Source organism: Melanotaenia boesemani, chromosome 8, assembly GCF_017639745.1.
Source record: "Melanotaenia boesemani isolate fMelBoe1 chromosome 8, fMelBoe1.pri, whole genome shotgun sequence".
Lineage (NCBI taxonomy): Eukaryota > Metazoa > Chordata > Actinopteri > Atheriniformes > Melanotaeniidae > Melanotaenia > Melanotaenia boesemani.
In genome coordinates, this window is record NC_055689.1 from 30,787,479 (window position 1) to 30,815,096 (window position 27,618).

At 39.3% G+C, this 27,618-nt stretch overlaps 3 protein-coding genes across 6 annotated transcripts in view; 1 reads left to right on the top strand and 2 right to left on the bottom strand.

Annotated features, from left to right (window-relative positions):
* Positions 1–12,707: 12,707 nt before the first annotated feature.
* Positions 12,708–22,809, bottom strand: LOC121644037 (tripartite motif-containing protein 16-like). Of its 2 annotated transcripts, none has more exons than XM_041991732.1 (2): positions 21,061–22,809; positions 12,708–13,070 (listed from the first exon to the last, which is right to left on the bottom strand). In XM_041991732.1, exon 1 carries the CDS (start codon positions 22,748–22,750, stop codon positions 21,095–21,097), a length of 1,656 nt encoding a protein of 551 aa, XP_041847666.1. In that variant the 5' UTR covers positions 22,751–22,809; the 3' UTR covers positions 12,708–13,070; positions 21,061–21,094. The 2 variants fall into 2 exon arrangements, 1 of the variants encoding a protein (XP_041847666.1); XR_006011212.1 differs by having other exon boundaries at positions 12,879–12,889; positions 20,478–22,809.
* LOC121644989 (tripartite motif-containing protein 16-like) lies at positions 12,971–14,950 on the bottom strand. Its single transcript, XM_041993264.1, has 2 exons — positions 14,214–14,950; positions 12,971–14,162 (listed from the first exon to the last, which is right to left on the bottom strand). The coding sequence occupies exons 1-2, from the start codon at positions 14,862–14,864 to the stop codon at positions 13,116–13,118; spliced, it is 1,698 nt and encodes a 565-aa protein (XP_041849198.1). The 5' UTR covers positions 14,865–14,950; the 3' UTR covers positions 12,971–13,115.
* A 1,716-nt stretch (positions 22,810–24,525) lies between the features above and the next one.
* LOC121644054 (PWWP domain-containing DNA repair factor 3A-like) overlaps positions 24,526–27,618 on the top strand; it is a 3,686-nt gene continuing 593 nt past the window's right edge. The window contains exons 1-7 of one of the 3 annotated variants that reach the window (XM_041991751.1): positions 24,526–24,629; positions 25,051–25,204; positions 25,393–25,862; positions 26,781–26,855; positions 26,937–27,032; positions 27,305–27,400; positions 27,536–27,618. The exon at positions 27,536–27,618 is cut by the window's right edge and continues 94 nt beyond it. In XM_041991751.1, the coding sequence (XP_041847685.1) occupies positions 24,612–24,629; positions 25,051–25,204; positions 25,393–25,862; positions 26,781–26,855; positions 26,937–27,032; positions 27,305–27,400; positions 27,536–27,618 (992 nt within the window). In that variant the 5' untranslated portion in view covers positions 24,526–24,611. Of the gene's footprint in view, positions 24,630–24,822; positions 24,932–25,050; positions 25,205–25,392; positions 25,863–26,777; positions 26,856–26,936; positions 27,033–27,304; positions 27,401–27,535 lie in introns of those variants that run through there. The other 2 variants (XM_041991752.1, XM_041991753.1) reach the window with 2 other exon arrangements.

A 27,618-nucleotide genomic window follows, 5' to 3' on the forward strand; every position in this document is an offset into this window, starting at 1 on the left:
CTTGACGCATGTGCTTTTATTTAATTGAACCTCCCCCCCTTAGTATCTTCTCCAAAAATGTGTGAACAGGAAGCCTGGGATCAGTATGCAAACCTCCTGATTAAGGGCATCCCTCTTCTATCTGTTGGCTTTCCTGCTTCATAAACAGAAGTCAACATGGACACTGTAACCTGTAAAAAGTTTAGTTACCTTCAGGTTTAAAAAGCAGTGAGGAAAGTTATTACTTGTTGGAAATTATTTTTCAGATGTAAAATAAGGTGCCAACACTCACTTTATCAGGCCCACCTTGCTAGTGCAGGTTTGACCTTTTTCTCCAGAACTACAGTAATTGTTGGTGTGACAGAACCAACAAGGTGTTGGAAACATTCCTCAGAGGTTTTGCTCCATGTTGACATGACAGCATCACACGGTTGCTGCAGATTTGTCGGCTGCATCCATGATGAGAATCTTCTGTTCCACCAAATCCTAAATCTGCTCTACTGGATTGAGATCTGGTGACTGAGGAGGCCACTGAAGAACAACAAACTCATTATCATGTTCAAGAAAGCAGCTGGAGATGATTTTATTTGGTTTTCTTTACTCCATTCAATTTTAATGAAATATACAAACTTTAAGTGGTTTGACACATTCTTCAGATTTCCAGCTGACACAGAACCAACAGCAACATGAAGCTGACATTTCTTTAATCGAGATGTGATAAGGTGGAAATGTGTCATTAAGACGATAAACTTTCTGCTTTCTGCCGTCATTAAGAGCATTTTAATCAACTTGGTTCTCCACACCAGTTGTTCATTGAAAGATATAAAAATGTGTGTGCGGAGGTGATAAGGCGCAAGTTAGTTTGAGAGAAAACTGCAGCATCGAGCGCACAGAGGACTTTAAAATTAGAGCTGCATTAAGTCCAACTTAAGTCACAAATGTATTTTGCAAATACCATTAAGACCAGTCACTTGTTTTAAAAATGCTTTGAGCAAAAATATTTAAGTTTTCTTTCATTTTTATTTGTGTAAATCCTTAATTTGCACTGTGATGATAATCAATATGAAACTTTATTAAAACACAGGAAATAATTAATTACAAATGTATTTGTGGAATCTAAACATTTTGTTTAAATAATAACCAGAGATGTTTTAACCTTAGTGTCCACTACAGTGGGTACCTATTTAAAGGTTTGTTTCTAGTATATGCATGGGTGAGGATGGTATATTTGCAAATTGGCCCCTTTAGTGGATATTAATGAGTCAACAAATACACTGCCACTCGCTGAAGTATAAATAAAAATATACAATCTCATACACTGTACTTACTATGTTTGCCTTAATGATTATGGAGGGCCGAAACTGTCATAATCAAAAATAAATAAATAAATGCATGAGGAAATAAATGAACAAATAAGGAAATAAACAAATAAATGAATAAAAAAAATCAGTAAATAAATAATTAAATGTAATTTTTTTACATTTTTATTAGTTTATCCATTTATTCATCTATTTTATTTTGCCAACTCTTTTTTATTCCCATATTTTTATTTATTTCCACAGCAATTTATTGTTTTTAAACTTGTTTTTTATTTCAAGTTATTTTTTTTTATTTCCACATTTATTTATTTTTTCCTATGTCCATTTTATTTAATTCTTCACCCAATAATTTTATTTCCTCCTTTATTTATTTATTTTTAACTTCCTACATTTCCACTTTTCCTAATGCACACATTTACTTTGCCTCACTCCTCCACATTCCCCTTGAGTGTCTGCTGATGAGGTGGGCGGTTCTAACCTCCGTGTCAACCAATCAGGTCTCAGGCTCTGCTCCGTGTCCTTGTGTAAACTTACCCGCTGAATCAAGCTAACTTTGCTACACTAGCTTGGAATGATTCTGTGATCTTTGGTGACTGTGGTTGTAAGGGCTGCCAAAAATGGCTGCAATGTCTCCGAACGTGGTTGCAAACACTCACATTGTACACAGGCTGCTATCGCTTTATAATGGTTTATAAAGGACACAGATGTACACACAAGCTCCCATGTTTCTTGGGCTTGTGGGCCTTCCTGGATCAGTTCACAAGGTCGCCATCCCAACATCAGTTGAAGAAACTGGAGAAGTGAACTGACTCACTTACACTTGCTTATGCATACACTCATGCACAAAAGTACGCACACTCACACACACAATCCCCTCACTGCCTTTGTTGGACTACGCCCCCCCCTTCCACTCCCAGGGTTGGATGGATGAGCTAGTTCAGCTGCTTCCACACTGGCTGTGGTGGGAGATCTCCACACCCCTACCACGTGTTTTTATGTTCTGACTGTCTGAATATGTGCTTTTGTGTACTGAGGTGTTTTTGTTTGTATCTCTGCATACCTCTTTCCCCCCCCCTCACCCATTTACTCTCCCTCATGTTGTCTTTTTCATCTGTGAAAATGACACGCTGCTTGGCGGCTGCTGCCTCAGTTTGCCTGATCCTGTTCTGTCATGGTTGCTGCTCTGCTGAGCCTACAGCTCCTCATCACACTCATCTGCTCCACCTGTGCAGCCCTGATTACTCACTCTGTTCACCTGCTCTCCTCCCTACTTAAGCTCACTCCAGTCCTTGCTTCCCTGCCAGATGGTCAGCATTGTTTTCCCTTGTTGATGTCCAGCGTTTACTCTTGTTGCCTGATTCCTGTGTTTGACCCAGTTACGGCCCTTGGACTTCTCTTGCCTCATCCCCTGTCGGACTGCTCCTGCCTTGTGCTCTCCTGGATTTTGACCTGTTTTGGAACAACCACGGATACTCGCCTGCCCCAGCTAAGTAGTCTGCCTCCTACCCCTGTTTATGACTCTTGGCTTCTTAAATCTCTGCTTGTTTGGATTGTGGATCATCCTGACTGTTTCTGGAGTCCTTTCAGGATACTATTCCCTGCTTTACCTGAGGAAGGCGCCAACGCTTCCTACCGGACCAAACCCTGCTCATCTCCTCCATTACCTGGACTGAATAAATTACTTTCTTGTAATCTATCACTGTGCGTGTGGCTGAATTTCCGGGTCCTCAGGGAGACACCATTACATGTTCATGTTTATATGTTGTTGTTGTCTACTCTTGCACTGGAAAACATTCATTGCAACTGTTGCAATGACAATAAAGCTATCATTCAAATTTCTCTTACATGGCTGGGCAGGTGTCTGCACCCCTAAACCTCTGATCCTAGCATCACCCCTGGATATCAGCCATGGTTTAACAAAAAAAAACCAAAAACAAAACAAAACAAACAAAAAAAAAACAAGGCTAATGAGCACCAATTGGGCCTGGTCCACACACAATAATGACGCTTTTACAGTCAAACTAACTTAAATGCGTTGTGTTCAAGGTTAGCAAACTAGACAAATAATGTTATCATATTACTGCCACCTACCTTACTAGCATCTTCCTCCAGGTCATGCTGTCAACCAGATGTTGACACAGAGCTGCAGGTGCTACTGAGGATGACGTAGTTGCAGAAAATAATTTGCCAGTTTCGGACACTTGGCCACATCTGATTGCCTTTTTTTCTTTTGTTTGTCCAACTTTTACACTCCTCCCTTACATTTCTTCTCCATTTTTTTATTTTTTATTTTTTTTGTGCCGGCCCACTGACCCATTGGCCCATCGGGGAAAGTGCTGGTACTCCCGATGGCCAATCAATCCACCCTTGTTTAGGGACACAGATTAATTACCGTCAGAAACTCATCCCAGTTCTTGCCGCAAATCATTTGATTTTACAGACCTCATGATAAAAAAAGTTCCACATGATGACATATTTATTGTCAATGGATTGCTTGTAATTTCAGGGTTGTAAAGATGCCACTAGCATCTTGTTATGTGAAAAAACTGAATGCAACAGACCACGAAGTCTGTAATGTTTATAACAAAGAATCTACCTTGATTTTTTTAAATTATTAAAATAAAACAGGAGGAGAATTTCCCAACTTTAAGGTCATAATGACTGATCAATAAGTCAGTCTGATTATTTTAACCCCTACTGTTGGTGCATTTGAGTCAGATTTAACACTTTGTAAACATATCTAATCTGGACAAAGGGAAAATGGGCTGTCTTATAATTATTACTGAATGACTTCATTCAGTGCATTACAATAAGGCATTGACATGAATCAGAAAGCTGTCCAGCGTGCTTTGTATAATATACAGAGCTGAAGAAGTTCACAGTAAGACAGGAGGCACAGTACAAAATATGACTGTTCGTGTAGCAAATGGTTTGTTGCATAACAATCATAATGAACCTTTCAGTACCACTTTACCTTTGTAACACCAGTATTAGTTTAATAAACTAATAATAAATAATAAAGTTTAATATCATGGACTACATGGTCCTCAGTTTCAGAAACAGCAGCAGCAGCATCATTTCCAGATGATCAGTGAGGATGTAAGACAAGGTGAGTTCATTTTTAATGTTTCAGTTTACAAACAATCATCTGTAGCTGATGTAGGTGAAAGAATCTTAGTAACACTTACATTAAGTTTTATTGTACTGTTTGTTGTGCAGTAAGCAGGTTTGGATAAGCTTGTATCTATCTACTTTGTTTGGGGTCTGTCCTCTTTGTGGCAGCGAGAGATATACAGAAGATGTGAGGAAACAGGAGTTGAAGTTGCTCTAAAGGTAGTGAGGAGGTTGAGGAGAGGAAAGAAGGAGAACAGGAAGACAGTGAGAGACTTGATTACTGCTGAAGAGTGTCTGCCAGATGAACCAGGACTATGGCCAGAAAAGCCATTTTGCAATTTGGATGTTAAACTAATTATCTTATGTATTACCTTGGTCTTATACCATGGGAAAAGCTTGGTGAGAACTATCAATCAAGTCCACATAGGGGCCCACCAAGACGGTTTGAACATAGGACCCAGAATTTAGTGCTACGTCCCTGTTTGTATGTTGTATGAAAACTGAAGAGATCCTGAAGATCTGTGTCATCATATTTGAGCTTTCAGAAAACACAAACAGAAAATGAATTAACACAAATAAGAATTTTATTTAATGTGATTTAAAAATAGTCATGAAGAATATAGAGTACATTCAATCTGAACACATAATGAACATTTACAGACTAAATTTTTAATAAAGAAACACAAAGTGACACAAGAAAAAAAACCATCAGAGATACTTCTGAATAAGTAAATATGATAAAAGCTAGATGTAAATGGTGTAAAGGGAAGAATCCTTATTACAAATATTACCTCAGTCAAAGCTGTAAAACCACAATCTTCCTGTAGGTGGCAATGTGCCATCACACTCCTGAGCCTCACACACTCACTGTTCATAAATACATGAGGGTGAAGAACATTAAATATGAAGGACTTAACATAAAAAACAAAGTTTCAGGAGAAGAAATCTGCTCACACGTCACATTGTAGAGATAAAAAGCTGCTCCCCTCCAAGTAAACTAGTCTGGTTCAGGTTGTTATTCTGGTGAAGGTCAGAGTTTCTGTTGGCAGGTTCAGGTTGGGTTCAGACTGCAGACATGAGGACACTTTGGGAAGGTGGAAAACTTTTTCCTTACTGGACCACTACAAATGACTGAGGGTTAAGACTCAGTTTTAGAGTTAAAGGCTGCATGGGTCATGAAATAAAAAAAAATAAAGGATTAATAACTTTATTATCTAATGCTGTTTACACAGAAGCAGAAGCAGCTAAAGCATCCATGACTCTTCATTTGAACCTGTTAACAGATCAGTGGCGTCTTCATGTGGGACTGTAGAATTTGTAAATAAAAACACATGGAGGAGAAGTTGATCTCCTGCTGAATTATTGATTTCCACATTCCTAGACCTCCTGCAGAGCCCTGCCAAACTGCTGCACCGCCTTCTGGTAGCTGCCGGCAGCCATCTTGGAAACAGAATATGTCCCTGCTGTGGTCTCTGCACCTGAAATACGTCCATTTATCTGAGAAAGAACGTAGAAACAGGGTTAATGTTATGAATAAAAAACAAAGGGCACAGTTACGTTAGGATACCAGTAGAAACTCTTAAACACCTGTAACTTAATTAAATTTTTAATCTACAGTTCTCAAACTCTATATAAAATACCCACATGTGTTTATGGCACCAGTTTAAATCCCTCCAAGAATATCACAGACTTCATGTGTAAATGTCAAAGACATGATGGTCATTTGTTAAGGTTGGGTTGTAATTCATGCTGGGGGAGCTGAGAGGCCACAATAAAGAATATGATTCTAAATATATGTTTACTGGAATAAAAGAACAATCCAGAACAATGTCTGTCTATGACTGACCAGAACTCAAACACACCATATGCTTAGCTCAGGAGTGTGTGCGTTTGTGTGTGTGTGTGTGTGTGTGTGTAAATGAGTCAACTATAAGAAACTTTCATAACAGTATGAATGCTTAACGAACTCTCTAAAGCACATGTGTCAAAAACATCCTGGACTGATATTTAGCCTACATGTATATATGTGGATGATGCCAGTGTGCAGGTGTTAGTGTTGCTGTGTTTGTATTTTCTTGAACCAAATGATGATGTAAACTGCATGGGGTATACTTACCATCACTTTCTTTTTGAGTAGTTCATACTGACAGCACAGATGTTTCCATCATCTGAGGATCTTCAGCATTTTTAAAAACATCAACAGGTGAACCTCTCAGTCTTTCTCGTCTACTGCCTATAGACATGCTTTGAATGAGTACAATCAAGTAATGATTCTTAGTTTTATGTAAGGGGATGGTTGCAGCACATTTAAAAATATATCTTACTGCCCTGTCAGCCATTGTTTAGCTAACTGTATTAGCATAGTAGTGTGAAATTAGCAGGGGGAAAACTTTTGACATTTTGCAAAAGAAACAACAATTTATTGACTCTAAGGCTAGGTTCACACTGCAGGGCATAATGCTCAATTCGGATTTTTTGTGAAATCCGATTTTTTTTGAGAGTCTGTTCACATTTCCAATTAAATGCGACTTGTATGTGATCTCCTGTATGCACCTAATGCGCACCAAAAGTGTCCCGCATGCGTAGAAGATACGACGACATGACAGTGAGTGTGTGTGTGCGTGTGACGTCTTCATGTTTGCGGAAGTAAACATGGATGGTAACAGCAGAGCTTATGTTGCAATTTTTAATTTATTATCCAACCGTAGCCAGCACATTTTTGATGACATCATTTTAAGGAGGAGATTACAAAAGAGGAGAGCCAGATTTTTGGCCATGGCATTTTGTGGAGCAGTGGCAGCAACGTCTATACAGAGAAACGTGTGGGTAAGGAGTCGCAGTCAGAAGTGGTGGGAGAGTGATGTGAGCGCCTTTACAGATAAGAGTTTATAAACAGTGATGTGTATGATGTGTAGGTCGGATTAATGCGACCTGGCCGTTCAGACTAAAGTCGCATGACAAAAGATCAGGTACGTATCGGATTTAGGACCACATGTCCAAGTAGCCTGGGTTGCATTTGAAAAAATCGGATCTGTGTCGTTCAGACTGTTATGAAAAGATCAGATACAGGTCGCATAGGGGCCAAAAAATTGGATTTGGGTCACTTCAGCTCGCAGTGTGAACCTAGCCTAAGTCGTATGTTATCTGAAATTGTGTAAGTACTAAATAAAGTTTATCGTAAAAATGCCAGACTGCTGAGAAAGGAAAAGAAGATCTATTCGACAAGGACCTCCAACTGTAAAGTCTTCTTAAAACTGAATGATGCACCAGAGGAATCTAATGTTCTTGTCATTAGAAATGTGGAAGAGTTGGACAAGTACTCATAAGAAGATTAAGTAAGTAAGTGTTTATTTATATAGCACCTTTTAAGATAAAATCACAAAGTGCTTAACAACAAGATAAAACACCAAATAACAGTAATACAGAGAGAATAAAAACAAATAAAACTAAGTAAAAGCAAGTTTAAAAAGATGTGTTTTTAGCTGCTTTTTAAAAGAGATCATGGAGTCCACAGATTTCAGGCCTAGAGGAAGGGAGTTCCAGAGGACAGGAGCCACTGCTGCAAAGGCTCTGTCACCCTTAGTCCTCAGCCGTGTTGGTTTAACAACCAGCATTAACACAGCAAGGTAATACCTAAAAACTTCTGGGTAATTTAACTGATATTTGGACCTGAACAAGATATATGTCCTAATAACAATATCTTCAACAACCTCAACACTAAATGTCGATACTATCTAGATAAACAGTTTAATTTAAAGTTTGAGTCTGATTGTTGTTTATCAGTTGTTTACTTCAACAACAGAAGTTTATATGCAAACTATCAAAATATTGATGAATATCTAAACCAGTTCACCAAACCATTCAATGTTATAGCTGTTTCAGAAACTTGGCTCAGCCCAGAGAAGGCGGATGGATTTTGAGCTACATGGTTATGAAATGAACTAAAACAATAGAGAGGAAAAAAACAGAGGGGTTGTGCTTTTGTACATAGATAAAAATATGAAATACAAGGTAACAAAAAATATGACAGTTGATGATGTAATGGAGTGTATTACTATAGAAATCTACATGGAAAATAGGAGCAATATAATGGTTAGCTGTGTATATAGAACACCAAGTTTTAATATTGACACTTTTAAAAATATCATGGACAAAGTGTTTGCCAAGTCTCATCAGAAGATCATCTTCATCTGTGGAGATTTTAACACAGACTTGTTGAATCCCAACAATCAAGCAATGACAGATGAGTTTTGGCATCCATGTACAGTATGAGCCTCTGTCCACCCATTGCTAAGCCGAGCAGAATAACTGTTCAGAGACAGACCTAGTAAGTGGGCTACTACTAAATGATATTAGTGACCCTCTGCCTGTTTTTGCATTGTTTGACTGTGACTACAGAAGGAAAAATGGTGATGATGAAATCAGATTCAAGAGAGTGAGGACAGAGGAATCCTTGAGTGCATTTAGAGAGGAATTATTAACACAGAATTGGAAAACTGTTTATGAAGCGCAGGCCATTGACACAGCTTATGGTTCTTTTCTAAAAATATTTAAATCACTATTGGATAAAAATGGTCCAATCCAGCAATACAATAGAAATCAGACTCAGGAGAGGCCATGGTTAACAAAATGACTGACCAAAGGACAAAAGACCCCCTATATAGAAAGTTTTTAGAGGATAGAACAGTCATAACATAGACTGACAGAGCATAAACTTATTCTGCTGTTCACATTGTCCAATTTGTATGTCAGCATTTCACTGTACATTTTAATTGTCTCTGTGTACATATTCAGTTGTGCAGAAACACAAGAAAACACCAACATTGGTTCTAGAAATCTCCAAAATAAATCAATTGAATTTCCCTCTGTCACAATTCCATCAACTAAAGTAAGAGAGCTCTCTTAAGGACACCATTCTGCCATGCATCAGGGATGTACTTAACATGTCTCTACTCTCCCTGCTCTGCGGCAAGGTCTGTGATTTTGCAGGTGGATGAGGTGCAGACTGTGGGGAGGTTGTGGGCATGTACTGCCAAACTGGTAAGTATTATCTGTATGTCAGTGTAACTTAAAGTACTAGCTGTTGTTGCTGCACATTTGTTTGTATTTACATCACCAACTTTGAAAAACTTCATTATCAAAGGTCACTATGGAGTTGACATTAACCTTAATTTGACTTTCACTATATTCAGCATCAAGACCTGGTGGGTTTGATAAAGAAACATGTGGAGCAGTGCCATCTGTAGCATGCACTTGTGTCTCAGATACACGACCCTGGATGACAACATCTACAAGGTCCCTCAACTGCAGCAAATGAGCCATACCTGCATTTTCAGACTCTGTTAAAGGCTTACTGCACATAAAACTGGTGATGTACTCAAAACAATCCTCTTCATCCACTGACCTGAGTTGAAATTGCTCCAGTTCTGGACCCACTGACTTGGCAATCTGGAACAGTTCGTCTGCAGAAAGGTTGAGCAGGCCTTTCTTGATGGACCACACCAAGGTTTTCCTCTCACTGTCTGCCATGGTTGTTTCCCTTTCCTCACAATTGGTCACACAGTCTGCTTTGTTCCTCTTTGTACATGATGGATGTTTATTTCTGCACAGCACGGCCTTCACTCTTTATCAGATGCATTGGTTAGTAGACCTGGACACTTCATTCCACAAGTGGACAGGGTAGGCTAGGGTTATCATCAGTTAGCATGACTGATGGGATGCGTGAGTTCCACGGTGTCTGTATTATTATACCCGCTTCTGGCCTGACACAGGAAACGGATCCCGGACGAGCCCCCAGAAACTGTAACGGGGTACTGGAACCTCAAAGCTCATTGGCAGCAGATAACCTGGAAAATAGAATGTAAATAATCGCACAGGAGACATGGTTAGTGTTCTTACAGAATCTCTTAGCTTATTTATTAAAGACATAAACTTATTCTGCTGTTCATATTGTCCAATGTATGTCAGCATTTCACTGTACATTATAATTGTCTCTGTGTACATATTCAGTTGTGCAAAAACACAAGAAAACACCAACATTTGGTTCTAGAAATCTCCAAAATAAATCAATTGAATTTCCCTCTGTCACAATTCCATCAATTAAAACAGACTAATCAAGTTAATACTGCTGCACTCAAAATGCACTTACATTCACATATTGTGATATACTGTTTTGGACATGTATTTTACAGCTTTTCTAAAATATATGACTGATTTGTCTTTTAACTATAACTACTGTAATTAGCTAACAGTTTAATAGTTTTAATCAATGCATCATAAAATCACAGTTCTAACCTTTAATCATGTTCAGAAACAAAAATAAACTAATTCATGGAGCCTTATTCACATATATATCAAACCAAAGATTCTGAATGTGTGGCCCACGTTCACCTACAACTGCTAAAAGCTTAACCGCTTAATGGACATAGCTAACATTAGCCTCCTAGCTACTACTAATTAGCTACTACTAATTAGAACTTGAACAAGGAAACAAACCATAAACAGTCACTTATAGACCCATATGTTTCCACAAATCATTCCCAGGCAGTTATGAGCAAGATGCAGTAACTTCCAGTAGTTTGGAGGAGTTTCTCACCTGGAAAACAGAATGTACATGATCGCACAGGAGACGTGGTTAGTGTTCTTCCAAAATCTCTCAGCTTATGAGAGAAATGGTGGGGCACCAGCAACTCACAGGCTCCCTGCACCGCCTACTGGCCAACTTGTGTCACTGCATCTGTCTTAATTACTGAATGAATGGCAGCTATAAATTAAGCATATTTCACAGGAAACATTTAATATAAAACTCAAATCATTTCAACAAAAATAAACACTTTGTTGGCATACATTAGTTGGCATCACACTAGGTCTCCAAAATATTTACAAAGCTCTTTGTCAGCAGATTAGACACTTTCATCCGTATACATGATGTGATCACGCACAGTCAGTTTAAGAGCAGGCAGATCAACAGCAATGATATTAATGGACCTGGTAGAAGAAATCACCAGTTCTGTTGATAGAAAGAAGTATGGAGAGGGTGTGCTCATAGACTTAAAAAAAGCTTTCGATACAAAAGATCATGACATATTACAAAAAAAAAAAAACAATAAAATATAAAAGGAACAGCATGGCAAAAAAAAGGGGGTTGCTTTAAACTGGCTAAGAAGTTTTATTAAAAACAGGCAACAATTCGTGCAGACAGGTGACTTTAGGTCAAGCGATTTAACCATTACCCATGGAGTCCCACAGGGGTCAGTGTTGGGCCCCAAATTGTTCATCCTCTATATGAATGACATCTGTAGCGTATCAAATATTTTAAAATTGTTTGTTTTTGCAGATGATACTGTTCTCTGTGCAGGTGAGAATTTGCAGCAGTTGTTACATGTAGTCATGATAAAACTGAGTAAGCTGAATTATGGTTTGATTAAAACCAATTGTGATTCAATTTAGACAAAATTTATGGTTTCTGTGCTCCATAATAAATGATTATTCTGTCACACCTCAACTATTTTGGGACCTAATAGTTGTTTATTTTGAAGGTTAACCAAGTGTGATGTGGATCTGTTTAAAGCCACAGTAGAAAATTTTACTTTTTCTTTTTTAATTTTTTGGTTTTCTTTTTAATTAAATGTTACACATTATGCATGTATTTTTATTTATCTATTTCAACAATATAAAAAACTTGTTTTGTAGATATTTAAAATGGTATGTTATGCTACTTTCACACTGCAGGTCTGCCGAACAGTCTACAGCCCTTAAATAATCACCTTGCTCAGAAGACGTGACGTCACATGCAGCACGCTGTTTTATTTAGGTAAATATGGATGCTCAATGTTTCTTTGTGTATCAGTTGTAAAGCTGTTGTGCAATTAGAAATAACATATTTATTATATAATTTTATTTAATTTTCATTTACATTGGATCTTGCCGTGCCCCACCTCCTTCGAAGCAGGTTAGTGACGTCTGTCTCACTTCACTAATGTAGAAATTGCATGAAAATCAAGATTCAGATTGAGGTGGTTTCGAAAAACATCGAATGTGTATCTGATGATGCATCTGATGTATCCCATGTGAACGTGGACTGAGTCTGATTAACCCCCCCCCCCAAAACAGCAATGTGTTGCTGTTTAGACACATTCATTCATAGAGAAATCATACCACTTTTTGTCCAAATTTAATTTTTACTACCTCAGTGAAGTGAGACCCCTGTGATAAGAGGAGACCCCAGGTTGGGAACCAATGAAAGCAACCCCCTCCCCATCTGTTCCCCATGTGGATTCAAGTATGCACATGATCTGATTTCACTTGTTCAATCTTTATTTAAGCAGAAAAAGTCAATTTAAAGCCTCTTTTCCGCAGATATTGTGTCTGAGACACCAGAATACACACAACATACTCAAAGCATCACATACATAAGTATCAACATGCAGAATAAATGATAAAACTTTAAGTTTCATGTTCAGTATCTCACACATGATCTATGTGCCAGAGAGCATCATTACAAAGAAAAACTCTCCATATCAATGATTTGATGGAGAAAACAATTTACAGAAGAAATGATTACTTATTTTTTTATAAGGAAATTGACAAAAATCTGAAAGAATAAAAATATGAATAAGAGAAAACTAAGTTGACAAGAGAAGAACAATGACACAAAATGTTTATAAAATAATCTGAAGCCTCAGTTACTTTTGTCTAATCAAGTTAACAAAACTTGACACTTCCAGTAGGAGAATAAATCCAAAATCCAGCATAGAGCGGCTGAGTGAATGTGGTCTGGACTCTGTGGAGGAGAGTCCTGGTTTCAGAGACGCTGTAGAAGGACAGAATACCTGCTCTGTGATCCAGGTACACTCCTACTCTGGAGGACCGAGGACCTGAGATGGAGGTTCTGATCTTGTTGTAGTAAAAATAATAACTGTTTTGGTAACAATCTAATGACCAAGATTTGTCATTACGTCCAAATACACTTTCATAGCCTGTTCTGCTGATATTCTTGTATGCGACTGCTACAGAAACGTTTCCTCTCATTTCCACCTCCCAGTAACGACGTCCAGTCAGACTCTCTCTACTCAGAACCTGATAGTATTTAGTAAATCTGTCTGGGTGACTAGAATAAGACTGATATTGATCCATTCTTGTCACCTTGCTGTTCTCCTCTGACAGTAACAGCAGTGTGTGTGCTGCGTTTGGATCCAGTGTGATTTCACATGAATATTTTAAGAATCCAGTTCTGCTCTTTGGTTCTGGTTGTGACAGTAAAACATCCACATCAGTGACTGTCAGTGAGATGTTTGTCCATCTGTCTGTCAGAATGTCCTGTAGTTTATCTCTGAGCTCTGACACAGCTGCTGTCACATCCTCAAAGTATCTCAGAGGACGGATATTGATGCTGGATGAGTGTGTAGACTCACTGAGTGCTGACAGTGAGGGGTAGTTGTGTAGAAACTGGTTGTGATCCTCTGTGTGTGAGAGCTGCTTCAGCTCAGCGTCTTTCCTCTTCAGCTCAGTGATCTCCTGCTCCAGCTTCTCCTGAAGCTCTTTGACTCCACTCACTTCAGTTTCCTGCTGGGATCTGATCTGCTGCTTCACATCAGAGCTTCTTTTCTGGATGAAACGGATCAGCTCAGTGAAGATCTTCTCACTGTCCTCCACTGTTTTATCAGCAGAGTGATTGATGGCCTCCACCTCTTGTTGAAGCAGCTTCACATCTTTCTCTCTGTCCTGGATTCTCTGCTGGATTTCTTGTCGACTCACCTCCAGCTCTCTCTGCCTCTCAGTCCTTTCTGCTGCAGCTGAGACTGTGTCGTGGCCTTTATGTTCATGCATAACACAGACCAGACAGATACACTTCTGATCAGTACGGCAGAACATCTTCATCACCTCATCATGACGAGAGCAGATGTTCTCCTGGAGGTTCTTGGAGGGCTCCACCAGCTTGTGTTTCTTGAATGGAGCCACATCATAATGAGGCTGAAGGTGTTTCTCACAGTAAGAGGCCAGACAGAATAAACAGGACTTGATGGCTTTCAGTTTTCTTCCAGAGCAGAAATCACAGGCCACATCTTCAGGTCCAGCATAGCAGTGATCAGCAGGAGCAGCTTGGAGTCCAGTCTTCTTCATGTCTTCTGATAAATCAGCTAACGTGGTGTTTTTCTCCAGGACAAGTCTCGGTGTGAAAGTTTTCCTGCATTGAGGGCAGCTGTAGATTCCCTTCTGATCCTCTCCATCCCAGAAGCTTTTAATACAGTTCATGCAGTAGCTGTGTCCACAGGGAATAGCCACCGGATCCTTCAGTAGATCCAGACAGATGCAACATGAGAAGGTTTCTGGGTCCAGCTTCACTCCTTTCTTCTCTGCTTCACCTCTACCACCTCTTTCACCCCTCAAGAATGTTAAGATTGGTTCCATTTTTTTCCACATAGCTTCTACATGAATCCAAAAGATGTCCATGCTTGTTTATTAAACACCTTTCTGTAAATGAGGCTTATCAACTCTCACACTTGAGCTTTTAAATGTTACGCCCATCTAAAACTTGGCAAATCTCTGAAGGGGAGGGGTATTAAAATATCTTGACGCGTGTGCTTTTATTTAATTGAACCTCCCCCCCTTAGTATCTTCTCCAAAAATGTGTGAACAGGAAGCCTGGGATCAGTATGCAAACCTCCTGATTAAGAAACATCCCTCTTCTATCTGTTGGCTTTCCTGCTTCATAAACAGAAGCCAACATGGACACTGTAACCTGTAAAAAGTTTAGTTATCTTCAGGTTTAAAAAGCAGCGAGGAAAGTTATTACTTGTTGGAAATTATTTTTCAGATGTAAAATAAGGTGCCAACACTCACTTTATCAGGCCCACCTTGCTAGTGCAGGTTTGACCTTTTTCTCCAGAACTACAGTAATTGTTGGTGTGACAGAACCAACAAGGTGTTGGAAACATTCCTCAGAGGTTTTGCTCCATGTTGACATGACAGCATCACACGGTTGCTGCAGATTTGTCGGCTGCATCCATGATGAGAATCTTCTGTTCCACCAAATCCTAAATCTGCTCTACTGGATTGAGATCTGGTGACTGAGGAGGCCACTGAAGAACAACAAACTCATTATCATGTTCAAGAAAGCAGCTGGAGATGATTTTAGCTTTGAGATGGTTGTGTGTGAAAATCCCAATAAATCAGCAGTTTCTGAAAATTCCTCACTCTGATGCTCAGTTTGAGCTTCAGCAAGTCGTCTTCACCCCGTCTACATGACTAAATGTGTTGAGTTGCTGATGTGATTGGCTGATTAGGAATTGATGTTAACAAGCAGTTGAACAGGTGTACCTAATAAAGTGGCAAATAAATAGTTTATTTTGTTGTTTTATGATTTGCTTGTGGCAGTGTGGATTTGGATGTAAGTAACCTTTGTCCTGCATTCAGCTTCATGTATGTTCTTATTATGTATGATTTAAAATTTAAGCATGTAAGATAAAAATATAAACAGCATGGTGCAAAATTAGCCTTTAAAATGTGATATTACCAAGTGATTTCATCAAGGGTATTTTTGCATTTCTCTGTTTAAACTTTGTGAGGAATTTTTTTATTGTGGTAAAAAATAAACACTAAAGTAGAGAAGCACAAAAGTGTAAGAAGTCACATTAACTTGAGGTAGCAATGCAAATTTATTTGGTTTTCTTTACTCCATTCAATTTTAATGAAATATACAAACTTTAAGTGGTTTGACACATTCTTCAGATTTCCAGCTGACACAGAACCAACAGCAACATGAAGTTGACATTTCTTTAATCGAGAAATGATAAGGTGGAAATGTGTCATTAAGACGATAAACTTTCTGCTTTCTGCCGTCATTAAGAGCATTTTAATCAACTTGCTTCTCCACACCAGTTGTTCATTGAAAGATATAAAAATGTGTGTGGGGAGGTGATAAGGCGCAAGTTAGTTTGAGAGAAAACTGCAGCATCGAGTTTATTTTGATTAAATAATTACAAAAATTAATGCGTTAAAACAATCACTTTGTCAGACATGTGACCTAACTAGCAGACATTCCCCCTACATGCAGCCTAATGGCAGCGCCATTCCGTTAATATAATTTTTTAGGACAATCTGTCCGACTAAGTTCTTCCAAAATCCAAATCCAAAATAACGTTCACATAGGTTTCTGCATGTCATCATACTTTATGCTATTAAATGCCTTTAAAAGGCCTCATTTGTGTCACAAAGAACCGTGGCCTACACTGTATTAGTCTACCTCAGTTTATAACAATAGAAACCATCAGCATACGTTCATGTGTCTTTGCACGTCTCCCCCACACCTGTTAGTATAAAGTGCAATTTAAAACTCTAGTAAAAAAAAGCTTTTAAATATGCAAAGATATCTTCACTGAATTAAAGTACTTTACATCATATACATCTGTTTTTATTGGTGTTTACACTGATACTGTTCACGTCTGGAAGCCGATTATACTTAGAAATCATGTTTTAAATATTCAATGCAGTAATGAAGAGGCTAAAACACACGAATGCAGCCAACTTATTATTGAAACTTTTTATTAAATTATTTCTCTCTTGCCGCCTCCTCGTCTTCACAAAGGCATCCTAGCCCCAGGTGGTAAATGCCTCAGTGCCACTGCTGGCTCTGTAGTTTGATGCCAGTGGCCTATGGTGAACACACATTGGCAGTTTATATGAAAGCAAACATTGTTTATGTTTATATGTGCTTTATGGGTAATTTGCAGACTCTTATCTAAAGTGATGTACAATCAGCTACGGCTTACTCAGTGGTTCCATGGAAACGGGCTGGTTCTTTAACCAGCGGTGTTTGCTAGTCGGTTTTCAGATCAAGGACTATTGCGTTTACGCCAGAGACACAACAATGCTTAATCTGGAGGTTCAACAACGATGAATAAACGCACAGAACCTGTAGCATTAATCATTTCTAACACTTATAGCCTATCTACATCCGCGAAACTGACTAAAAACCTGCTAACATTTACATGTGCTAACTCTACTGAGTTGGTATAACCGCAGTCTCTATCAAATGATCAGACCCATAACTGTCATCAGGGATAGAAAAATTAGGTAGCACCCTACCATTTATATTACCACTGAGTCAGTGGCCGCCATTATTCAGCTCTGGAAAACTGGTTGAAAGGCCCTCCCCTTCCGTTACGTCAGCAAGATGGCGTCTGTTTAGTGCGCGTAGTGTCCATCGTTTCACACTAGATTTTTGGCCAATTTTAGGGCAGCATCCGGGTACTTTCAGTTCAGAGTTTTTGCCTAAATTTCAGTGTCAGTGCACTATGCACTTAAATGTAGTGTTCGAAGTATGCAAGCGCATGGATTGGGACACACCCATGGTCTGCCAGGGAAATAAGTTTAAAAACACGAGCTGTTACTTTCCCCTCTATTACAAGGATTAGCTTAATATATTTCTACAAGGGCAGTTAGAATAGCAGTTGCACAATAATGATACTGTATATTGTTTGGTCTCATCAGTTAGCTCTGTAGTTAGCTTGTTAGCAGTAGCAGGGACAATTCAGTGAATGAGTCAGTGGGGACGAGGAATCATGATTTACGAGTCAGTGAAGTGATTCTCCAGTATTGAACAATTCGTTAATGACTTGCACAACAGTACTCTGCACAGAGTGATGCGCTGCCTTGCTGAGTGGCTGATATGCTGTAGCGGTGTACCTGGCTTAAACCAGGATATGTGGCACAATTCCTAACTTCTACCACTCAATACCAACACATTATTAGCAGTCCTCATGTTTGCTGCATTTAAACTTAAATTACTCTTTATGCTGTCAGGTAGGAGTTAGCCAATGTTTGTTCTAGCTAAGAAACATTACAAGGGGTCACTGTCCTCACTTTTAATGGGAGTGAGAGTAGTTAGCTGTTGTATCGTGTGTGTGTTAATATTAAAACCAAGGTGCTACAGACTAGCTAACTGAGTGGATGCCCATTAACAATATAACTATTTTTTGTGTGTGTGTATGTGTGTGTGTGTGTGTGTGTGTGTACACACAGACAGCCTCATCATGGACACAAAATTGTTGATCTCGGACAATTTAATCTCCTGCTAAATGATGATTGATTGATTTCCACATTCCTTACACTCACCTGCGCATTGAAACAATATCCACACACATTCCTGACAAAGAAAGACATTAACTTCACTCTGAACTTGTGTATTCAGCCTTTCACCCTCAGTTCATCACTGGCTGATGCTGAAGTGACTGAGCTGTTGAAGTTTCCTGAACCACATTCCCAGACCTCCACCCTGCAGAGCCCTGCCAAACTGCTGCACCGCCCTCTGGTAGCATCCAGCAGCCATCTTGGAAACAGATTACGTCACTGCTGTGGTCTCTGCACCTGAAATAGGTCCATTTATCTGAGAGAGAACGTAGAAACAGGGTTAATGTTATGAATAAAAAACAAAGGGCGCAGTTACGTTAGGATACCAGTAGAAACTCTTAAACACCTGTAACTTAATTAAATTTTTAATCTACAGTTCTCAAACTTTTATATAAAATATCCACATGTGTTTATGGCACCAGTTTAAATCCCTGCAAGAATATCACAGACTTCATGTGTAAATGTCAAAGACATGATGGTCATTTGTTAAGGTTGGGTTGTAATTCATGCTGGGGGAGCTGAGAGGCCACAATAAAGAATATGATTCTAAATATATGTTTACTGGAATAAAAGAACAATCCAGAACAATGTCTGTCTATGACTGACCAGAACTCAAACACACCATATGCTTAGTGTGGCTGTGTTTGTATTTTTTTAATCCAACTGATGATGCAAACTGCACAGAGTATATCACTTTCTTTTTGAGTAGCTCATACTGACAGCACAGATGTTTCCATCATCTGAGGATCTTCAGCATTTTTAAAAACATCAACAGGTGAACCTCTCAGTCTTTCTCGTCTACTGCCTATAGACATGCTTTGAATGAGTACAATCAAGTAATGATTCTTAGTTTTATGTAAGGGGATGGTTGCAGCACATTTAAAAATATATCTTACTGCCCTGTCAGCCATTGTTTAGCTAACTGTATTAGCATAGTGGTTTTAAAATTAGCAGGGGGAAAATGTTGGACTGCTTGGACATTTTTGCAAAAGAAACTACAGTTTAATGACTGTAAGCCGTATGTTCTTATCTGAAATTGTGTAAGTACTAAATAAAATGTAAAAATGCCAGATTGCTGCGAAAGGAGAAAAAGATCTATTCAACATGGACCTGCAACTGTAAAGTCTTCATAAAACTGAATGATGCACCAGAGGAATCTAATGTTCTTGTCATTAGAAATGTGGAAGAGTTGGACAAGTACTCATAAGATTAACACAGCAAGGTAATACTTAAACACTTCTGAGTAATTTAAGTGATATTTGGAACTGAACAAAATAATATCTTCAATAACCTCAACACTAAATGTTGATACTATACAGATAAACCGTTTAATTTAAACTTTGAGTCTGATAATTGTTTATCAATTGTTCACTTCAACAGCAGAAGCTTATATGCAAACTTTTAAAATATTAATGAATATCTAAACCAGTTCACCAAACTATTCAATGTTATAGCTGTTTTAGAATCTTGGCTCAGCCCAGAGAAGGCGGATGGATTTAGAGCTACATGGTTATGAAATGAACTAAAACAACAGAAGGAACAAAAACGGAGGATGATGAGATGAAGCGTCTGATGTATCCCATGTGAAAGTGGACTGAGTCTGATCCCCCCCCTGTCTAAACAGCAAGGTGTTGCTGTTAAGACACATTCATTCATAAAGGAATCATACCTGGGTTACATATGGTCAGAAAAGTTAGATTTGTTCCACTTTTCGTCCAAATTTAATTTTTACAACCTCAGTGAAGTGAGACCCCTGTGATCAGAGGAGACTCCAGGTTGGGAACCAATGAAAGCAACCCCCTCGCCATCTGTTCCCCATGCGGATTCAAGTATGCACATCATCTGATTTCACTTGTTTAATCTTTATTTAAGCAGAAAAAGTCAGATATTAAGCAGAAAAAGACATATTCTGTCTGAGACACCAAAACATACAACATACTCACAGCATCACATATATAAGTATCAACATGCAGAATAAATGATAAAACTTTAAGTTTCATGTTCAGTATCACACACATGATCTATGTGCCAGAGAGCATCATTACAAAGAAAAGCTCTCCATATAAATCTCCATCAAGCATCAGTTATTATGTATTGATGCTTAAAATGAGTCAACATGTTTCTTTCAGACTGAAATATTACACCTCAGACAAAATGAGCTGAAAATACAAACTTTACATCTGATGAGCCTCAATGTGAATCAACACAAGTTAAAGAAGAAGATGAAGAAAACACAACCCATGAAATCATGTCAAGCTCACACTGACACATCTGTTATTTAACATGTCAGGACTCAACTAAATGTCTTCAAACATGAACTCAGTTTTTACACTTTTTCATCTGTTTAATAAATCATCTTTACTGAGTCTATAAACATGATGTTTGATGGAGAAAACAATTCACAGAAGAAATTATTACTTTCTTTTTTAGAAAGTTTACAAAAATCTGAAATAATAAAAATATTAAATGAGAATAAAAATAAGAAGAAAAGAACAATGACACAAAATGATTATAAAATCATCTGAAGCCTCAGTTACTTTTGTCTAATCAGGTTAACAAAACTTGACACTTCCAGGATCAGAATAAATCCCAACTCCAGCATAGAGCGGCTGAGTGAATGTGGTCTGGACTCTGTGAAGGAGAGTCATGGTTTCAGAGACGCTGTAGAAGGACAGAATACCTGCTGTGTGATCCAGATACACTCCTACTCTGGAGGACCGAGGACCTGAGATGGAGGTTCTGATCTTGTTGTAGTAAAACTCATAACTGCTTTGGTCACAATCTAATGACCAAGATTTGTCATTATATCCAAATCCACTTTCATTTCCTGCTCTGCTGATATTCTTGTATGCGACTGCTACAGAAACATCTCCTTTTATTTCCACCTCCCAGCAACAACGTCCAGTCAGACTCTCTCTACTCAGAACCTGACAGTATTTAGTAAATCTGTCTGGATGTTTAGAATAAGACTGATTGTGATAGATTCTTGTCACCTTTCTGTTTCCTTCTGACAGTAACAGATGTGTGTGTGCTGTGTTTGGATCCAGTGTGATTTCATATGAATATTTTAAGAATTCAGTTCTGCTCTTTGGTTCTGGTTGTGACAGTAAAACATCCACATCAGTGACTGTCAGTGAGATGTTTGTCCATCTGTCTGTCAGAATGTCCTGTAGTTTATCTCTGAGCTCTGACACAGCTGCTGTCACATCCTCAAAGTATCTCAGAGGACGGATATTGATGCTGGATGAGTGTGTAGACTCACTGAGTGCTGACAGTGAGGGGTAGTTGTGTAGAAACTGGTTGTGATCCTCTGTGTGTGAGAGCTGCTTCAGCTCAGAGTCTTTCCTCTTCAGCTCAGTGATCTCCTGCTCCAGCTTCTCCTGAAGCTCTTTGACTCCACTCACTTCAGTTTCCTGCTGGGATCTGATCTGCTGCTTCACATCAGAGCTTCTTTTCTGGATGAGACGGATCAGCTGAGTGAAGATCTTCTCACTGTCCTCCACTGTTTTATCAGCAGAGTGATTGATGGCCTCCACCTCCTGTTGAAGCAGCTTCACATCTTTCTCTCTGTCCTGGATTCTCTGCTGGATTTCTTGTCGACTCACCTCCAGCTCTCTCTGCCTCTCAGTCCTTTCTGCTGCAGCTGAGACTGTGTCGTGGCCTTTATGTTCATCCACAGAGCAGAGATAACAGATACACTTCTGATCAGTACGGCAGAACATTTTCATCACCTCATCATGACGAGAGCAGATGTTCTCCTGGAGGTTCTTGGAGGGCTCCACCAGCTTGTGTTTCTTTAATGGAGCCACATCATAATGAGGCTGAAGGTGTTTCTCACAGTAAGAGGCCAGACAGAATAAACAGGACTTGATGGCTTTCAGTTTTCTTCCAGAGCAGAAATCACAGGCCACATCTTCAGGTCCAGCATAGCAGTGATCAGCAGGAGCAGCTTGGAGTCCAGTCTTCTTCAGCTGCTCCACTAAAGCTGCTAACATGGTGTTTTTCTCCAGGGCAGGTCTCGGTGTGAAGGTCTGCCTACATTGAGGGCAGCTGTAGATTCCCTTCTGATCCTCTCCATCCCAGAAGCTTTTAACACAGTTCATGCAGTAGCTGTGTCCACAGGGAATAGTCACCGGATCCTTCAGTAGATCCAGACAGATGGAACAAGAGAAGGTTTCTTGGTCCAGTTGATCTCCTTTCTCCGCCATTTCACCTCTCAGTAACAGCGACCGTGTTAGTTTCACTTCCCCAAACGTGGAACTAGTCTGAGCTCTAATCTACAAATTGTGTTTGTTCAGAGAACGGAGCCTGTCAGCTCTTTATCTTCACCACATGTTGGTTCCACCCATAGGCATTTCTAGCACATTTTGGGGGGTGCTGAAGAACCCCTAAACTGAATCCCAGCACCCCTAAAATTTGAAAGATTTATTTATTTATTTTTAAAGTTGTTTTTTTTTTTTTTTTTTTTTTTTTAACAACCAAGAAATGTATAAAACCATATTGTGCTTAATTGAAACATATTATTTTAACAACCCCCCCGTCCCCGCCTCAAAATTGATTTGATCCTGCCAAAACAAACGGAACCTCATATTTCCCCACCTCGGGCTCTAAGCTCTCCACTGGTATACTTGATTCTTTTTACTGAGTTGAGCTTGAAGTTTGAGTCATTTGTTTTTGTTTTTTTTTTTTTTATTTTTATTTTTAAGTTTGAGTCATTTGACTCACTTGCCCGGAGAGTACATTGAAATCTACATGTGCACAGAAGCTTCACCCTGATTGATTCTGTTACATATGGACCTGTCTGGAGACAGGAAAAGGGTTAACCAAGCTTTATGGAGCAAACATTGAAAAGAGGAATGGTCTTATGATTAGGAGAAGAACGGAGGATTTGACAGGACATCCTGGAGCCTCGGAGCAGAGAAGGGAAAGAGGAAAGTAGTCCAAGCATGTTACAACAACAAGCTCCAACAGGAAATGTGTGTGGTGCTGGAGTATATATGGACAGGTGACTAGGGTGGAAATAAATAAATAATTAGTGATCCAGAGTGGAACCTGGTGCAGATGTAATAGATTCATACCGCTAAAATGACTGATTGAAAAAAAATCTATTAATATAATTTCTATAATCCATTTGATGGTGGGGAAAAGTGAAATTATTCTTTCTCTAACTCACACATGAAATTTAATGCAACTGAGTAAATTTACAATGTTTAAACAGTGCACCATTAGAAAAATTAGCTGTGATCAATACACTTATTTTTTGCTGCTTAGATGCTTTTATTTCAAAAAGCATCCAAATATCACTTCTTCTGCAACTATCCATTTTCCCCTTTTACTGTGAAGTATGGACTGAATAAAGAAAGAAAGAAAGAAATACGGTCAACTGTTTTCATTCTTAATAATTCAGATTGTTTTGTGGACTGTTAAATATATGGACTGCAATGTCATTATGTGTCATAATGTTGTTTTTTGCCATTAAAATCCTGAGTTATTCACAAGAAGCGGCTGAGTGGACTATTTCGTTTTGACGCGTTGCCAAGGTAACCGGCTCTCACACAGAACTTGCAGCTCTTTCGAGAAGGGTCTGACTGCAGCCGGGGCTTCCCTCAAAGCCACAACAAACCACGCCCCCTACAAACCACGCCCACTACAAACCACGCCCCTTAAAGGCGGCATAAACAATCGAAGATTACTAAAGGCAGAGGAAGCGGAAGAAAAAGGTGGCATAAACAATGAGAAGGGTCTGACTGCAGCCGGGGCTTCCCTCAAAGCCACAACAAACCACGCCCCCTACAAACCACGCCCACTACAAACCACGCCCCTTAAAGGCGGCATAAACAATCGAAGATTACTAAAGGCAGAGGAAGCGGAAGAAAAAGGTGGCATAAACAATGAGAAGGGTCTGACTGCAGCCGGGGCTTCCCTCAAAGCCACAACAAACCACGCCCCCTACAAACCACGCCCACTACAAACCACGCCCCTTAAAGGCGGCATAAACAATCGAAGATTACTAAACGCAGAGGAAGCGGAAGAAAAAGGTGGCATAAACAATCGAAGATTATAGACGCGATGTCAATGCCCGTTCAGGTGAGACACATTTATATTATTTTGAAATGAAATGGCTATATCAAAATAACAGTGTCAATTAAATAGTACATTCGCCAACCAACCGCAGCTGCCAGAGAATAGTGATATGTGTGTTGATGACGGTCGAAGTGCTTTTTACAGTTATTTTTATTTATTTTAAAAATTAAATGTGTAAAGCATGGGTAGGCAACTCTAGTCCTCGAGGGCTGACATCCTGCAGGTGTTCAGAATTTCTCTGCTGCAACACAGCTGACTCTGATCAATGGGTGATTAGCAGCGCTTGGTGACAAGCTCTGCACAAGGTGGGTTACAACAGTGAAACTCCTATGCCGACCCTCAATGACTGAAGTTGCTTACCCCTGGTATAAAGTAAGGAAGTAGGCCTATGAGTTTTTTAAAATGGTATTTTATTCTCCTATAGACAAACAACACAACATTTCAGGATGGCACTTGCCCGGAGCTCGTTAAATTGGGAGTGGACACTTTTCAGTGTCCAATGTGCCAAAAGGTTGGGCCATACCATGCACTTGTTCCACATTTACAAGGCCACCAGATTTCTGTGGTTAAATATGGAGGTAAGTTCAACCAGAATGTTTATTGCTAGCTAAATGATCAACAGTAACTATAAAAGACCAGTTGGCCTACTTTTCAATATCTCTTTCTATAACTCATATAGAAATATATTTTTTATTACATATTTACAAAATATTTTCTCAAAATGCATCTGTAATATTTTCCACATATTTTTCTGTATTACTTTCAGGATATAGTGTCTACAAATGCCACCGTCATTGTGTGCGCAGCAGTCATTATCACTGCAGCCACTGTCCAAAGATCATAATCAGAAAGGAGCTGTTTATTAGTCATCTCAGAACTTGCCTAACGGCAGGTACACTAGCAGCAGTGACTGCAGCTCCTTCACCTACACCGGCAGGATCAGCTGTGAGGCCAGCAGAGCCACTGCATCCTTCACCTACACGGGCAGGATCAGCAGTGAGGCCAGCAGAGCCACTGCATCCTTCACCTACACCGGCAGGATCAGCTGTGACACTAGCACCGACAGCAAGTCCACCACTGATTACAGTGGCAACAAAGGGTATGAGAACTAGTCCACAGAAGATGACAGGCCCCAAAATTCTGATGTCAAGGCGCAGAAACACAACATGTTGTTTTTGCAACTTGATATTGCTGAAGAAAAACCTTAAAGCACATATTCAGAGACAACACACACCAAAAACACGAGATATCACAGCCAATCACCATCTACAGTCTGTGTGTATTGAGAGAAAAAGAGGAATTTTTGCTGTTTTAATGAGATTCAATGGTCCAGCCCACTACATTCATGTCAAGAAGTGTACCTGGGGTGAGAAGCCTCAGATTACCTGCCAACTGGACACATGCAACAGGTTATACGATTATGCACGCAGAAGTGGGCAAGTAGGTTTTGACTGCCAACATATTTAGTCATTGGTGTATGGTCCTGTGGACTCTAATTTACCAGTTGTCCTTGATGAAGAGATTCTAACAGATATGCTAATCAACAAATGGTTCAGCAAGAACACAGAGAGAGAGTGTTTAAGTAGGAAGCTGGCTGCTGATGCGGAAGGTGCTCCATTGAGCTTTGAAGTAAATCTCAGGAAAGAACAAAAGCAGTACTTTTTTTTTCTGTTTTTGAACCACACATCTCCTCATATTGTAGACTTGAAAGCCCCATGGTCAGTGAGGACCTTATACAGTATCCATCACTCCAGCCTGTTTGAAAATAGATCACCGCTCAAACAACTATTAAATGAACATTTATAGCACACAATGTCTGTTGTTGATGGTACTGTTATTATATGGTTGCATTCATTCTAGTGACATCTGACACACACTTCATATGCTATTGATGCACCAGTTTAGCTAAGCTATACTATTAATGGACATTAAGTTACTGAGTGATTTTGAAACATCAGTTGTCCTGAAGAACACATTTATATTTTGCCTTGAGCTTTACCCATGTTTTTTGGTTGATCTCTTTTCAGAATAGAAAACTGTATATTTTGTCAAAAAACAATTTGTGATTGGTGCATAATTTTAATTGCAAAGCATCAATCCCCTCTGGATCCCCATAAAACCGACGCAATTATTATTCACTTTCTGCAGAATCCACAGCACACTGACCCTGAAATTGATCACATGTACTGTAAGAGGCCTTACAGTTTTCCATCAAGAGAGCAGGTTCAAGTGAGTGAAGATCGGTGCATGACAACAACATAGTGTTTACAGCTGTGCACTAAGTCACGTGTTTTGCATGTCTTGATTAAGGACAATAATGACAGCAGTGACCAACGCCAGGATGTGTTCACCACAACCAGAGATGCTGGGATCCTGAGTGAGGACATGTCTTTCAACAGGCTAGTGGTAAGGACATGCAAACGATCAAGAAACCGAATGATTGTTTGCACTTGGTCCTCTAGTTGTGCCCAGTGACGGCTCTGTGTGGACAGCTCCCATAGAATAGCATTGTGTTTTCTCACCCCAGGTCTCTGTGGTCAGCCATGTTACAGTATTGGGGTGGGGGTGGATACGTATGTGTATTGTGCTACTGCATGTGTGTATGTACTGTACATAGGGTGTGGAGGGCAGGGGTGTATTTTTTAATATGTAAATCACTTTTTTTCATCTAATTTTAGGAACGAGCTCAGCAAGCTGAACAGAAGCTAATCCTTGCCAGTGAGCTTCTGTTAACATTTATCACTCAGGATGAATGCCTGCGACAACACCTCCAAGTGAGCTTAAAAATTCATTTTGATTCATACTCTTTAATTCAGTCAATATGACGAATGATTAAAGTGAACCTCTTTCGGTTAGCCTAGTGTTTATTTATTTGAGGAACCTCCCAAAAATGTTTATTATATTTACAGGCAGTCATCGCAGGAAAACTCACACCGTCCTGGGCATCAAAGGGAAGAGTGAGAATTTTCCTCGAGAAAGAAGACCAGCTTGA

Coding starts and splice junctions, on each gene's coding strand:
- LOC121644989 (XM_041993264.1), bottom strand. CDS start 14,864: ATGGACATCTTTTGGATTCATGTAGAAGCTATGTGGAAAAAAATGGAA. Junction 14,163..14,213: donor AACATAAAGGCCACGACACA/GTCTCAGCTGCA, acceptor CTGGAGGTGAGT/CGACAAGAAATCCAGCAGAG.
- LOC121644037 (XM_041991732.1), bottom strand. CDS start 22,750: ATGGCGGAGAAAGGAGATCAACTGGACCAAGAAACCTTCTCTTGTTCC.